Raw genomic sequence first — 17,262 nt, forward strand, 5'->3', positions numbered from 1 at the left:
TCTAATATTGTGAGCAGTCCCCTCAGAATCATTTCAGCTCACCAGCCATTCTCAGTAAGCTGAATGTGTTCTGAATCTATGAAAGTACTTTGGTGCAAATCCTGGTCCACAATGAGCTGAATTGAAACCTATGCAAAGTTACCTTGAGTCATAGAGAAGTACAGAACAGAAACAAAGCCCTTGGCACACCTACATGCCAAAAACATTTGAATTCCTACTCACTATCGACCCGCACCGGGACCCTCTATATCCCATGGAGGTCTATGGTCCCCATGTAGATCGACGGTGCAGTTCAAATCCAATCCATTAGTTCGATTTGAACTCCTCTGAGGTGTGTTAAACCACTACCTATTTCATTTTGCCATTCCAAGAGAAATTAACTTTTATCAACATCAAGAAAGCAAAGACAGCAAACTTGCACAAAATCTACTATATCTCAACATAAAGTAAACTGATTAGATTACTCAAGCGCTTCCAGAATCAGAATCAGAATCAGGCTTATTATCACTGTCATGTGACATGAAATTTGTTAACTTAGCAGCAGCAGTTCAATGTCATACATAATCTAGCAGAGAGAGAGAGAGAGAGAGAGAGAGAGAGAAAAATAAATAAATAAATAAATAAATAAATAAATAAATAAATAAATAAATAAATAAACAAGTAAATCAATTACATACATTGAATAGATTAAAAAATGTGGAAAAACAGAAATACTGTATATTAAAAAAAAGTGAGGTAGTGTCCAAAGATTCAATGTCCATTCAGGAATCGGATGGCAGAGGGGAAGAAGCTGTTCTTGAATCGCTGAGTGTGTGCCTTCAGGCTTCTGTACCTCCTACCTGATGGTAATAGTGAGAAAAGGGCATGCCCTGGGTGCTGGAGGTCCTTAATAACAGATGCTGCTTTTCTGAGACTTCGCTCCCTAAAGATGAACAGTAGACTGCACATTTTAAGTATGGGGATGGGTTCATATACTATTCTGTTACTTGTACAAATTATGTATGCAATTTAGTGAGTGCTAACTGAAGTACAATACATAAGTGATATCAGAATAGATTGTAAATATATAAATTAAGTTGCATGGCCCTGAATGGACATAAATCATGTTCTCTTATTGTGGTTGTAGAAATGTCATCAATGCAATTTAAAAGCTAGAGCTTGGCAAAGTAAGGATGGTATCACATTAGATCATAGCCTATTCAATTAATTCAAAGTACGGGGAAGACATTCTGTTCTTTTTCTTACAAACATTTTACTTGTCACCTGGGAATAGATTACTGGGAAAGCCCGGCACAGGCTAAACTGTATAGCAAATATCTCCTTTCTCTGGGTCTGTAATCTGATGTAAACAAAGTCCAGCAGCTCAACCAAATGGAAGAGAAGTGACAGCCCGTGGATTGGCAATTTCACAAAAAAATAAAGAACCAGCTTACTTAAAATGGAGGCGACATAAACGGAAGATAATGGAGAAACATTCAAAATGCTAATAAGAGAGAAGAGAGAGATTAAAGAGAAAGAAACACAATTCAGATATTGACAGACCAGTTGCTTTGAATCTGAACTGTTTGAAGTTTGATGGACAGGTGATACCCCAGCAGGGGGATAAAAAGAGCTGGTTTGCTAAGGCATGGGACACGCCACGAGACCCTGGAAAGAGCAGTGTGCCCCCACAAGTTGGTAGGAGTTTGGAGGTCCGGTTCGCGGGAACCGACCAGAGGCTCACAGGGTGTAAAGGTACGATCGGTGGGAACCTGGGGTGTGTGTCCGCCCTTGCCTGGGTGCCGGGTTCACCGCGGAAGAATGATCGTATCCGGAATGGAGGGGTCACAGTCAGTGACCACAGCGGGATTAGAAGACATCAAAAGGTCTGCCCGAAACCAACTGCGAAGACATCAAGAGGTCTGCCTGAAACCAACTGCGTCTTTCTCTCTCTCTCTCTCTCTCTCCAACGGTACAACAACAGCGATTACTTCGAACTGCACTAAACTGAACTGAACTCTGCTTCACTTAAGACTGCTCATTTTACCCCTAGACTGCAATAGAACTTGACTGATTCCTATTACCCTATTTCTGTGTATATGTGTATACTATCATTGCTAACCTGTTATATTTATATCCATGCGATTAGTGTACTGTATTACTTATTTCTTTAATAAAACTTTATTAGTTCCTAATAATCATAGACTCCAACGAGTGTTCCATTTCTGCTGGTTTGGCAACCCAGTTACGGGGTACATAACAAGTGCCACACAAATGAAGCAAACAACTGACAGCTAAGTATAATAGGAAGCTCCAGTGCACACTAGGCGTAGTGATTATGGTGTTTAAGTGGTTTCCATGAGAACATAGCTAAAGCACTCAGGGCATCAAACCTTGTGAAAAGCATACTTTACAAGAACATTCTATAGCCAGAGGGTGGTGAATCTGTGGAATTCATTACCACAGATTGCTGTGGAGGCCAAGTCATTGGGTATATTTAAAGCAGAGGTTGATAAGTCCTTGATTAGTCAGGACATCAGAAGGCAGGAGAATAGGGCTGAGAGGGAAACTAATACAGCTGTGACGGATTGGCAGGGCAGACTCGATAGGCTAAATGGCCTAATTCTGCTCCTAAGTCTTATGGTCTAACATTATGAAACTGATTCGGAGTTGCCACTCAGCCTAGACCTGATGATTTCTACAGCTGTACCGCGGAGAGCATTCTACAGGCTGCATCACCATCTTTTATGGGCGGGGGCAGGGGCGGGGTGGGGGTGGCTACTGCACAGGATCAAAGTAAGCTTCATAGAGTTGTAAACTTAGACAACTCCATCATGAGCACTCCATCCAGAACACTTCCAAGGAGCGATGTCTCAAAAAGGTGGTGCCCATCATTAAGGACCACCACCACCCAGGTCATGTCTTGTTCTCCTTGCTATCATCAGGAAGGAGGTACAGAAGCTCAGTGATTCAAGAACAGCCTCTTCCCCTCTGCCATCGGATTTCTGAATTGACATTGAAGCCAGAAACACTACCTCTCTACTTGTATTATTTCTATTTTTGCACTACTTATCTAATTTAGCTATTTAATATATAAATACTTACTATAATTCATAGAGGAATTCTACAGATGCTGGAAATTCAAGCAACACACATCAAAGTTGCTAGTGAACGCAGCAGGCTAGGCAGCATCTCTCCCCCTTTTCCTTCTCCCTGGGCCTCCTGTCCCATGATGCTCTCATATCCCTTTTGCCAATTACCTGTCCAGCTCTTGGCTCCATCCCTCCCCCTCCTGTCTTCTCCTATCATTTTGGATCTCGCCCTCCCCCTCCCACTTTCAAATCTCTTACCAGCTCTTCCTTCAGTTAGTCCTGACGAAGGGTCTCGGCCCAAAACATCGACTGTACCTCTTCCGAGAGATGCTGCCTGGCCTGCTGGGTTCACCAGCAACTTTGATGTGTGATACTGTAATTCATAGTGTTTTTCTCTCTATTATTACGTACTGCTGCCACAAAGTCAACAAATTTCATGACATATGCCAGTGATATTAAACCTGATTTTAATTCTGTTACGTAGGAAATCAGTTTTGAACATTCCCTCCTGCTCATCTGTTCACAGGAATCATCAGGCGGTCACAAGCTTGTTGGGAAGTTGATTGCTTGGAGCTGCGCTTGTTGGAATCTGGCACACAGATAGTTGAGGAGAGTATTTCATCCAATACCCGGCAAGACATCAAAATGGGTTCTTTCACAATGATTCCAACAGGCTTGCAATGTGATCAGGGCTGAGAGGAATGGGACTCAGGAAAGGATAACGGAGCACAGCTCCAGTTATTTTTCCTAGCCCCAAAGAGATTTTCCAGGGACAACACTCCTACTCTTGTGTTTCATCCTGCAGTTGCCATCCACACTAGCAGCGGGAATTCTTCACATCTTCTACACCACAACAGTGATTAAGCTTAAAAAAAATAATTCATTGTCTGTACAGACCTTTGGGTTGTTCTTTGAAAGAGATACAGTAAGTATTCTACGACTGCACGGTACTTCATTGAGGAAGGAAAGGTACTTCATAAATACAAAGCCATCAGAAGGGAGCAGCAGATGGTGTGGGAATGTGAATCTACACAGACTGTGGGCCTCCTGAGTGTTCAGGGAATGTTAGACCATATTCCATATCCAGCTGCACAGACTGCATGGCTTATCCAAGGTAATTCACTGTCCCCACCAGAATTCACCTGTCTGACCAAACAGCCGCGTGGCTCTTGAAGGACAGGTCTCTCTTGTCCCCCATTCAGTCTGTGCTCACACCAGTACTGGAGAGTGAAACTTTAACTGTTGTCACATATTATGGACTATTCTATAAGGCTTATCAGATTCCTCTGATCATTCAGCCAGCACACCTTTCTGATGGGATCTTCAGCTGTAAATTTCACAACCTCGTCATGATGAAGAAATGCCCTCTGTGGATATGCTGTAAGACTGCATCTGATAAACTTCACTCTACCTTATGTCCATACCCCACTACAGCATAACCAGTTCCATTTGCCTCAAGGAGTACCACTCCCAAAACATATTTTTAAAAAAACTATCACTTCAATACAACTATGACAGCTGTCTTTCAGATGCCCATAGCACAAATGCATGGTGGTAATTGGTCAATGCTTCCTTCCTCACCTCAGCCTATATACAGAGACACTTACAAGATGCCACTTCAGGTCTCGTGACATTGTATGGCCAGTGGTGAGAGGGGAGACTGTATGGCCGGTGGTGAGAGGAGGGATCGTATGGCCAGGAAAAAGGGAAAGTTAAAGTCCTGTGCATAAAGAAGGAAAAACATCCTCTGTGATGGTATTGGGTTTGCCGACCACAAAGTTCTAAACTCAAACGAAGATCCTGTCCTATCTGATATAGATAGCTTTGGGTCCTCTCACTAAAGTATGGCTATATTTGGCTATCTGCTCTTCAAAGACGAGTTCACGTACTTGTTTATCCTTCACAGAGAGTTTAGCTGCTGATACTCACTATTTGACTGGTGGGTCCCCTATCCCTACCAAGGAGGAGATACTTCAAACTAACAAAATAGTAAAAACACAGTTCAACAAAACGTGACACACATTTAACCCCAGACAAAACTCACAAAACACATTTAAAACTCACAGAGGCTTTCTATCTTATAAAAGATTTCCAAATTACTAATGATTTCTAAAATACAAAGGATTTCCAAAACAAGTTTCGATATTCTTATGAATTTCACAAGTATGGTGGAACATTTGATGTGACTGCACTTGTACAGGACTGTGCAAAAGTGTTAGGCACCTTAGACGTTTTTATATTTGGTTTCAGATGGCATGGCCTCCAGACAGCCCTGATTTCAACATTATCGAGTCTGTCTGGGATTACCTGGAGAGACAGAAGCAAGCGAGACAGCCAAAGTCTACAGAAGAACTGTAGCAAGTTCTCCACGATGCTTGTAACAACCATCAGCCGATTTTCTTATAACACTGCGCAACAGAATACCTAACCGAATTGATGCAGTTTTAAAGGGTGATCATACCAAATATTGATTTGGTTTAGCTTTTTTACTGTTTACTGCTCTCTATAGTAATTTTTTGATATTTAGAACTTTTTACTTTGAAATCATCTGCACTTTACAGAAGTCTAAGATTTTTGCACAATACTGTACTCCATTGGACATCATGCACTAACCTGAAAGCCCATGCACACCTGTATATCAAGCACTCAAAAGTGTCAGCAGCCATTCAGACCCCATAAAGCAACAAATTTGGTCACCTTGCAGTTTATGTTATTTCCCTGTAACAACAGTAGCACAAAAGAATAAATAAAAGTCAATCAAACTTAGAATACAAACAGAGTAACAGTTGCTGTTACTTAGTGCCTTAAGAGAGTAAATAAGGTGAGTAAACAAGGTTAATAAGCAGCAGTTTCAGCAGAATCCATGTCACTGTAGACCTATTGGTGCCAAACAAGATTTCCGTAACTTGACAACACTGAAATTGCCAAGGGCTTTGAAATACCAGCCTGCAGCATTTTCCTCAGCTCTCATGTGATTATGAAGACAGCTCTTTAACAACATTTCTTTTTGTATAAGAATACTATAGCTTTGCTAGGAAAACATTATTCCATAAGGTTGACTTTGGAAGATGTCCAAGATACATCTTATAATTGAAGAAATTTCCAGCGGTCAACAACCAGACAGGTAACTGTCAAAAGAACTAGAGAGGCAGGGAAGAATATTATTTTTACATTGCAGGTCACCATTCTCAAGGATGAACTGCCCATAAAGAAGATCAGCTGACTTGGTCTTTCATGTTGGAATTAAATAAGTGCCTGAAGGCTGAACCTTATGTTAGTTACTTCCTAGTACATTAACTCTGTGATGGACAGTACCTGTGGTTGGGCATGGGGCTAGCACCCCTTCCTGTAAAGATCCCAAGCCACAGAAGTGCCAACAGCGGCTCCAAGGATCTCATCCTTGGAGAGGAAGGACCTTCGCCAAGATGTAATCATGTGATGAATGCTACAAGTCAATGGAAGCCACAGGGGCAATCAATCTTCTATAAGTAAGGTCAGCCAAAGAACATCTGGTGATGTGACCTTGTAGCTGAAACCAGGAAGTTGAGCTATACCTGGGCACAACTTGAAAAAGTGGCCCAGAACAGACTACTCTGGTGAGCTGCTAGGCCCCCGCAGGGGTGATGGGCTTAACTTCCTAGTACATTACCCATTGTACTAGGAATGGCAATGGATAAAAAAATATTTGAGTAAACATCACTAAATTTCTTCAACTTCAGATGTTCAGGAATACATAAGAGGGGGACTCACATTGCCAAAACAAAATCTAAGATTGAAAAAGAAACATTTAACTCAAATGCTAGTCAGAGAATGACAGTTAGGCTACCAGGGAGCTAAACAACTAGAGGCTCTTTCTTCTCAACACCAAGATGCTTTCAGAATGACGTGCTTGTGAGAAAAATCCAAGAGTCTATAGGCATTGCCTGGAATGAAATTGGAATGGTTTTCAAAATACTATTGTATTTTGCTTGCTCTCATTAGAAAGAATCCATAAAACCCCTGTGACAATCGAGCCCTGTGTTTCAACTAAGTATTGAAACAGCCATTTGTTGTTGCTCAGATATCAGCATTTTCACCAACTTAGGAACTATCACAAAAGTGCAGCGTTTAGAGTAGAATCCACTGCAAATATATATATTTGTCAGATTTATCCAGGGATGTCATACCGTGATAAATCAATTGCTCAGCTAGAATCCTACGTGGTAGAAATGCCAAGGTAGAGATTTCATAAATTGCGGTTACTAAACTGTCATTCAATTTTCAAATAAAATAAAATTGTCAAAGTACCAAAATGCAGTTCACTTTAAAAAGTAATTCACTGCACCCTGAGTACTTCAGGAGATTTCACAAGAAATATGATTAAGAAACTTTGATGTGAACTCTTCACTTCAAACATGCCAGAAATATCCTTTGGAGTTTCCATTATAAGCAGGGTCTAGAACAACTCTAATATATCATTTAATGGCCCATTTATTCTGTGGCACTGATGTAAAAACTGGAGCACAATTTAAGAGCACAGTCATCAATCTTCTCATACATGCTTCTGCAGAAGTGATAAGACAACTGTGAAGGAGGCAGCTTTGTGCTTTAGTACACCCAGCCAGTTGCTATGAAACCAGTGGAAAGTTGGGAAAGTGTCATTTCAGAACATTTTTGTTTCATTATATGTTCTTACCACTTTTTTGTTATTATTTGAAATGCAGTTTACTAATATTCCTGAACGGGAATTACACAAAGTTTAGAGGACCTCAAATTTAATATGGAACAGCACACACCAAATGCTGTAAGAGCTTACTGGGTCAGGCAGCATCTATGGAGAGGAATAAACAGTCAGTGTTTCATGATGAGACCTGCAGTTCCTCAACATTGAACATTGTGTGTGTGTGTGTGTGTGTGTGTGTGTGTGTGTTTGTGTGTTGCTCTGGATTTCCAGCATTTGCAGAATCTCTTGTGTCCTCAAATTCAGTGAGCACCAAGTCATAAAGTTTAGCTGGAAAAGATAGTGAGATTATGGACCGAAGGATATAATTTTAAACTGAGGAATATGCGTGAATATATGTTTATGTCTTAGAAAGTGACATAATAGGTTGAGAAAGCAGTTAATAATATTTAAATATCCTGGATTTCATAAAAGGAGACATTGATTACAAAAGCATGATTACCCTTTACAAAGCACTGGCTCAGCGACCACTAGAATGGTACATTTAATTCCGTTTAATTCAGGAAAGGTCTGAATAAGAGCATCTTATTTTAAACTACCTTCAGATCACCAGTTTTTATCCTGCTAAATTTCAACTGTGCACACACTCTGGCCTATGGACGATTACTTATTAAAGACTGTATTATCATTTTTGTTCATATTTTCGCAAATTTCATTTGAAGAATTTAAAATATAATGCGTATACATGGTACAATATTAATGGAGCAAATAATCTTTTGAAATTTGGTGATTATTTAAAATTATTAACCTTAACCTAATACTTATAGGGGGAAGCAGAATGCCTTTTGAACCTAATAAAGGATTTTTTCCCCTCAGATTGATGACCCTAGATGGCAGAAATCAACTCCTATACAGATGTGAACTGATTTTTACAGTGCCTGTTCACTTCCAACATTCAGGTTCATAAATGTTGCGGGTTACATGTGCTGCACAGCCATGCATCAGGAAGTTGTGAAAAAGAATGACACGAAGGCAGATGTTTCAGGAATCAAATTAAAATGAATGATTCAACAATTATTCTGCCTATTACCAAAATACTTATATATTCTTTTAAATAAAAATGTACAAGTTACTTCACCAGTGAATAATTAAGTAAACTATTATGTGGTGTGGCTTCATTTCTTCTATTGGTGAAATATTGTGTAATTATTCTATCTTTGGGGTTGGCATGTGATTCATTTTATTATGGGATATATGGGGTTCAGTTAGATATTTATTCAGCAGTTACCTGTCTGTAAACTCCTTCATAATAGCTTCATTAATCTTAGAAATTATAGAGAACAGATGGTAGATCACTATATTATTTTTTCATTATTATAGAACACTGGTCCAAACTAAAGATATAGGGAATATACCATCATTCATTTTTACCACCTTTATTTTTAACTCCATCCAGGTTTTGGCATTTAATTGTGAATTTGACAATAGACAACAGCAAAAACAAGTCTCCTCAAAATTTCTATGTGAATATTTTTAATATATGTAAAGGCATCAAAAAATAAAAAGAGTTGCCTGGTATATCAAAATATATTGCTAGATTGTGACCTTTGTTGTCAATTATTGCTGTATTTCTGTTTTAGAATTCTTGGCCACTAAGCTTTTGAATTCATTGTCTCTTTTTTAAAGGTACATCATTATATTATGGAAAATTGCTTCAACCTAGAGATATGTATAGCAGCCAATATAATGTTGCAGCAGCTTCCTAACTCAATTCAACATTCTTTCCATCAATATTCAGTGATCTGAATTTCAGGTGCCTTACTGTACGTGGACAGATGTCGTATCCAAGATATCTTCAAGGAGTGGTGCCTCGGAAAGGTGGCGTCCATTATTAAGGAACCCCATTACCCAGGACATGCCCTATTCTCATTGTTACCATCAGGAAGGAGGTACAGAAGCCTAAAGGCACACACTTAGCAATTCAGAAACAGCTTCTTCCACTCTGCCATCCAATTTCTGAACAGATATGGAATCCATGAACACTACCAAACTTTTTTATTATTATTTCTGTTTTTGCATAATTATTTTTAATTTAACTGTTTAATATACATATATATACTTACTGTAATCCATTTATTTATTTTTCTATGTTTATCATGTATTGCACTGTACTGCTGCCGTTAAGTTAATAAGTTTCACAACATATGCCGGTTATAATAAACTTGATTCTGATTCTATTGGTCAGGAATTGCTTCTCAACTGCCATTGTTCCAATGTCATTATATCACCAGATATTCAGCAAAAGCCTTACTTGCATGTGCCAGCATGCACAGTGAGTTCACAATAGTTGAGTGACAGCACCTCCGAAAATTATTTGGGTCATGGTTTTTCCTTAATTCTTATTATAGAGGGTGGTACTATTGCTTCACGAGATTGAGGATACACCACTCAGAAGCACATGCAAAATCTTGGTTCCCCATTCACTTACATAAATGGATGGTGAACCTACAAAGTTTGCAGCAGGGAGGTACCAAGTCTCAAGAGTCTCAATTACTTCTTAGGATTCTAAAGGTACTAAAGCAAAGAGCAATCGGAAGAAATTTTCAAAATGATAGAGGTCTGTTAATGATGATACAGTAGAAAAAGTGCATGAGGGCATAGCTAAAAATTATGAGTACAGAGGGACATAAAATGCACAGAACATATTAAGCATAAATTCAAAGAGAAAGCCATTAAAAATGAATGGAGACATGAAAGAAAGAATTGGTTGAACTACATATTGGAAGTGCTGGAAGCTGTCACTGTCAAAAAGGATGAAGAATTTCTCACGAGATCAGGGAAAGAAAACTTTCGAGTAATACCTTGATTGATAGACTTTCAAGAAGTGGCTACAGCTGAAATACAACATTAAAGTGAGATTGCTCTGACTACAATGCATTCAAACAGGTCAACAGAAATTAAACATACCAGTATCGAAGACAACCAAAAGCAGGTGAACTTTGACCAACTCTTTGTAAAATAATTTTATCAAAATGAGGATGCTTGAATTTTTCAAATTTACCCAACAAGACAAAACCCTGAAGGCTTACTTAGAAAACCTGTTTCTTTCTTCACCAATAAAATCTATTGAAGCGACTTTGTAGAATTTACATTTTTATTCACGCAAACAACAGGAATTCTGCAGATGCTGGAAATTCAAGCAAAACACATCAAAGTTGCTGGTGAACGCAGCAGTCCAGGCAGCATCTGTAGGAAGAGGTGCAGTCGACGTTTCAGGCCGAGACCCTTCGTCAGGACTAACTGAAGGAAGAGTGAGTAAGAGATTTGAAAGTTGGAGGGGGAGGGGGAGATCCAAAATGATAGGAGAAGACAGGAGGGGGAGGGATGGAGCCAAGAGCTGGACAGGTGATTGGCAAAAGGGATATGAGAGGATCATGGGACAGGACGTCCGGGAAGAAAGACGGGGGGGGGGGTAACCCAGAGGATGGGCAAGAGGTATATTCAGAGGGACAGAGGGCGAAAAAGGAGAGTGAGAGAAAGAATGTGTGTATAAAAATAGGTAACAGATGGGGTACGAGGGGGAGGTGGGGCATTAGCGGAAGTTAGAGAAGTCGATGTTCATGCCATCAGGTTGGAGGCTACCCAGACGGAATATAAGGTGTTGTTCCTCCAACCTGAGTGTGGCTTCATCTTTAAAGTAGAGGAGGCCGTGGATAGACATGTCAGAATGGGAATGTGATGTGGAATTAAAATGTGTGGCCACTGGGAGATCCTGCTTTCTCTGGCGGACAGAGCGTAGGTGTTCAGCAAAGCGGTCTCCCAGTCTGCGTCGGGTCTCGCCAATATATAAAAGGCCACATCGGGAGCACCAGATGCAGTATATCACCCCAGCCGACTCACAGGTGAAGTGTTGCCTCACCTGGAAGGACTGTTTGGGGCCCTGAATGGTGGTAAGGGAGGAAGTGTAAGGGCATGTGTAGCACTTGTTCCGCTTACATGGATAAGTGCCAGGAGGGAGATCAGTGGGGAGGGATGGGGGGGGACGAATGGACAAGGGAGTCGCGTAGGGAGCGATCCCTGCGGAATGCAGAGATGGGGGGGAGGGAAAGATGTGCTTAGTGGTGGGATCCCGTTGGAGGTGGTGGAAGTTACGGAGAATAATATGTTGGACCCGGAGGCTGGTGGGGTGGTAGGTGAGGACCAGGGGAACTCTATTCCTAGTGGGGTGGCGGGAGGATGGAGTGAGAGCAGATGTATGTGAAATGGGGGAGATGCGTTTAAGAGCAGAGTTGATAGTGGAGGAAGGGAAGCCCCTTTCTTTAAAAAAAGAAGACATCTCCCTCATCCTAGAATGAAAAGCCTCATCCTGAGAGCAGATGCGGCGGAGACGGAGGAATTGCGAGAAGGGGATAGCGTTTTTGCAAGAGACAGGGTGAGAAGAGGAATAGTCCAGATAGCTGTGAGAGTCAGTAGGCTTATAGTAGACATCAGTGGATAAGCTGTCTCCAGAGACACCTCCCCCTCGTACTCCATCTGTTACTTATTTTTATACACACATTCTTTCTCTCACTCTCCTTTTTCTCCCTCTGTCCCTCTGAATATACCCCTTGCCCATCCTCTGGGTCCCCCCCACTTTGTCTTTCTTCCCGGACCTCCTGTCCCATGATTCTCTCGTATCCCTTTTGCCTATCACCTGTCCAGCTCTTGGCTCCATCCCTCCCCCTCCTGTCTTCTCCTATCATTTTGGATCTCCCCCTCCCCCTCCAACTTTCAAATCCCTTACTCACCCTTCCTTCAGTTAGTCCTGACGAAGGGTCTCGGCCTGAAACGTCGACTGCACCTCTTCCTAGAGATGCTGCCTGGCCTGCTGTGTTCACCAGCAACTTTGATGTGTGTTGCCTACATTTTTATTCATTTGGTTTAAGAATGCTCAGTACAGTTTGCAGCTTGGGTAGTGACACTTGCTGTGAGATGTGCATGTCATTAGCGAGACATTTTGGTTGAAAAAAGCAGAAAGTGATAAATTTACACAAGGTATTGTAGGTTCCAATAGGCACCTTTTGTTAATATAGATAATTGCAGGTTATAGAGAATAAAAGACCGAGATAGGATGGATGTGGAGAGGATATTTCCTATGGTGGGGGAGTCCAGGACTAGAGGATACAGCCTTAAAATAGAAGACGTCCTTTTACAACAGAGATGAGAAGGAATTTCTTCAGCCAGAGAGTGACGAAACTGTGGAATTCATTACCACAGATGGCTGTGGAGGCTAAGACAGTGGCATATTTAAAAATGAGTTTGATAGGTTCTTGACTAGTCAGGGCATCAATTTTTACCGGGGGAAGACAGGAGAATGGGGTTTAGAGGGAAAATAAATCGGCCATGATGAAATGGCGCAGCAGATTTGATGGCCCAAAAAGCCTAATTCTACTTCTATGTCTTATGGGCCTGTGGTCTTATGGAAAGCTAATTTATCCTCTTAACTTTTTTTTGATTGTTTGATCAACTTTATTCACCATATGCAGTTACATGTATTACGAAGTTGTTGAGGTGTGTTGGCACAATATGCAAAAAAAAATCAATATTCAACAATTATACAGAATAAGGAATTATATAAAAATAAAGCTCTAAGTGCAGATATAGAATAAAATGTGCATAAATACATAAATACTAGCATGTATTTTCTTTGAAGTACTTTAAAAAATACTAAACTCGAAGTTGAAAATTTCAAGCTCTACATGCAAATTTTGTTCTTGAGAAAAGGCGACAACCTGGGCTAAACAAGCGAAAGAATGTTAACCTTACCTATCTCACAGCTTCTTCCTGTGAACCCAGGAGGGCAGGCACACACTTCTGGAGCAACACAGCTTCCACCATTCCTGCATCCTTCTTTACATAATGCTTGAAAGAGAAAAAGTAAGAATTTCAGAATATGTGTGATCCACACAGGATCAAAGCAAATAATCTCCAATCAACATATACAATGCTGGAAGAACTCAGCATATCAGACAGCATCTATGGAGGGGAATAAACAGTTAACATTTGTGTCTAAAATAATCACCAAGAACAGAGTGATTTTTTTGTTAAAGAAACCATAGGGCAGCAACTACTTGAAAACGAAGTCAAAGTCACTGAGAGGTTAAATGAAGGAGTATCGCACTGTATGATGCACTTCTAACACATCGAAAATGTACATTTAATCCTTTATTACAAACCAACAATGAAATCATTTGATCCTTCCGTAATTCATGTAAATAAAAATGAATGGGTCGCCTCGCTCCAGTTCTGGTCGCCTCACTATGGGAAGGATGTGGAAGCATTGGAAAGGGTACAGAGGAGATTTACCAGGATGCTGCCTGGTTTAGAGAGTATGCATTATGATCAGAGATTAAGGGAGCTAGGGCTTTACTCTTTGGAGAGAAGGAGGATGAGAGGAGACATGATAGAGGTATACAAGATATTAAGAGGAATAGATAGAGTAGATAGCCAGCGCCTCCTCTCCAGGGCACCACTGCTCACATCAAGAGGACATGGCTTTAAGGTAAGGGGTGGGAAGTTCAAGGGGGATATTAGAGGAAGGTTTTTTACTCAGAGAGTGGTTGGTGCGTGGAATGCACTGCCTGAGTCAGTGGTGGAGACAGATACACTAGTGAAGTTTAAGAGACTACTGGACAGGTATATGGAGGAATTTAAGTTGGGGGCTTATATGGGAGGCAGGGTTTGAGGGTTGGCACAACATTGTGGGCCGAAATGTCTGTACTGTGCTGTACTATTCTATGAAACAAGCATAATAGGATCAAATTCAAACTGAGATGAATGGTTAACAAAAAATTTGCGCTTCCTACTCACCCCCTGTCTATGCCGCCATGCAGGTAGACAGATGATTATATCATTTATTTCTATCACTGCCCAATGCTGAGCGCCACCCACTAACCACAGCCCAAAATCACGTGATTTCGTACCTTAACCCCGTGTGAGGATGGGCAGCACAAACATAATACAGACAATAATTGGATACATGGCCCCAAAACATGCTTCTTTTCCTATAAGTACTAAAGATTGAAATCCTAGCTTCAAGACCGCTATTTCCCTGCAATCATTTGTTTCTTGAACCAGCATGAACAACCCTAACCACAGCCACTGTATTGCAACACAATGACCCCTTTGTACTGCAATGGACTCTTTATTTGTTCTGTGTATAATTTTGTATGGTTTATGTTTAATTTATGCTTTATTTTTGAACATTGTAATAAAATATGCCTCTGATGCTACTGTAAGCTTTTCATTGCACCTGTACGTACGTGTACTTGTGCATAATATAACGAACTCACTTTGACTTTGACTATAACACATCAACATTTTATTGCTTACACATGAGTTATCATTGGCCTACATTATGCAGTTAGTGACAAGGAAACGTGTCCTTCATTGATCTCAATCTAGGCTGCCCAAAAATTTGCGAAGGCTACAGAGTGCAGGTTTATATTTTTCAGATACCTTTCTGAATTTGGTGCCTTCTGTCGAGGAATAGCACAGCCAACAGAGAAAAAGGATGATCAGTGAATCAGAGGAAAGGATCCTTGCAGCTGGCCAAGCAGCAAGTATCATACCTGGGAGAAAGGTCATACCTTGCACTGAAAGTACAAGCAGCTATATAGCATTATCTTACACTTTCCTTTAGTTATTATCTTAACCAGCTAGGTACTGTGCATGAAAAGCCAGTATAGGTTTCAGATGAAGTGTAGGAAGGTTAGAGGATATCTGAGGACATTACCTTTTACTTAGAGAAACATTTCAATCTGAAAACCACTGCTTGAGAAGTTAGTGGAGTTACGTACTTTCACAACAGATAAGTACTTGAATTGTCAAGCCATCGAAGACCACTAACCAAGCGCTGGTAAATGGATTTAGCACAGATGGCGCAGGCAGACAATCTCTAAAGAGTAAGGTCTGGGTTCACCCATCTTGTAAAGACACTGTCCAGAAGAAAGCAATGGAAAACCACTTCTGTTGGAGAATTTGCCAAGAACAATAATGGTCATGAGGACCATGATCGCCCACGTCATACAGCATGGCACAGAATAATGATGACAGTAGATGGTTATTCGATGGTCAACATCGGCATGGTAGGTTGAAAGGTCAGATTCTTCCCTGTAGGATCCCAGGACTTGAGAAGTAGATATAATCACATTTAGTCTCAAAACCCATGAGTTAACCCCCAACTATCTTGAAGGAGATTGGAAAGACTGAATGGATTTGGCACATCTCAATTATCTCCTGTCAGACCAAATATCAGAGGTATGTTTTTAAAATCATATTTACACAGACAATGAAGGATCCAGATATTTAATATACTGATAGAAATTCAAATCTCTCCATCTGGATTATATAACTCAATCCTTGATTCAAAAATATAAAGCTGTTTTGAAAATTGCATTCTGCAGTTGTGTCCTTTAAACACTAATTGCTTACAAATAAACTCTTCTCGGGCTTCCAGCCAGGTACTGATATCAATTTTAACTGATGCTTTGATGACAGACTCTGCCATCTTCATCAGGGATGATGCCTGAGCATATCTAGTCCAGTGGTATTTATACCTCTACTGTCCATCCCTCCTGATTTGTTAGTCCTCATCCAGTCAGGTGTCCACTATCCCACCTTGTTTACAATCAAATTCCAGTTCTTACTTAGAGTGAGACCTTCATCTTCATTAAAATTTTATCATTTATTATTGGCTATCTGTTTACTTTTTTTATATTTCACTATTTGTCTTATTTTGCACATTGTTTTTTTGTCAGTCTTTGTGTGTAGTTTTTCATTGATTCTATTATATTTTGTTCTACTGTGAATGCCTGTAAGAAAGTGAATCTCTGTGTAGTGTATGGTGATAGATACATAATTTGATGATGTTTCCTTTGAACTTTGATCATCAATGTGGAAAAACACTGTGATGATGTACCACACTCACACATTGAAGTACAAGGTTTCTGCTGATTACTTGAAAGAAAAGAAATGCCAAGCAAACAATGAGCAGAAGGGAAGGAGAATTCCCTTTCCTTCACCAAAAATAAAATCAAATATGCAAAAGTTAAAACATACCACAAAGGAAACAAATGCTTCAACATATTATGGATCTTATAAAAAGATATATGCTACTAAAGTTGCAGGAAAAAAAGCAAATAGATATACCACCAATCCAGAATTATATATAGTAAAACTAAATCTAACTAAGCAACTGGTCTTCAAGGGACACAACTGCAGAATGCAATTTTCAAAACACAAGTAATATCCTTAGAATTCTTCGCAATAGAAATTGATTCTGACTTGATTCCATCACTATATACCTAAGAACTGAGAAATTAAAATCCAGGCAATTTTATTGGCACAGTAAATATGTGTAGATCATCCATTAATTTTGCTTTCTTTGAGATTTGACATGCTGGAATTTATTATTTGCACAAACGGATGATACAAATGCCAGAAAAAAACAGCAATTTCCTAAGCCACTGGAGAATAAATTTGGGTTGCATT

General features: G+C 40.1%; 1 protein-coding gene across 5 annotated transcripts in view; it reads right to left on the reverse strand.

Moving 5' to 3' along the window:
• LOC140205268 (protein kinase C-binding protein NELL1-like) overlaps nt 1–17,262 on the reverse strand; it is a 1,028,119-nt gene that overhangs the window by 232,371 nt on the left and 778,486 nt on the right. For all 5 annotated transcript variants that reach the window (XM_072272741.1, XM_072272739.1, XM_072272737.1 and 2 more), the window contains one exon: nt 13,537–13,632. In XM_072272741.1, the coding sequence (XP_072128842.1) occupies nt 13,537–13,632 (96 nt within the window). The remainder of the gene's footprint in view (nt 1–13,536; nt 13,633–17,262) is intronic.

This window comes from Mobula birostris, chromosome 11, assembly GCF_030028105.1.
Source record: "Mobula birostris isolate sMobBir1 chromosome 11, sMobBir1.hap1, whole genome shotgun sequence".
Classification (NCBI taxonomy): domain Eukaryota; kingdom Metazoa; phylum Chordata; class Chondrichthyes; order Myliobatiformes; family Myliobatidae; genus Mobula; species Mobula birostris.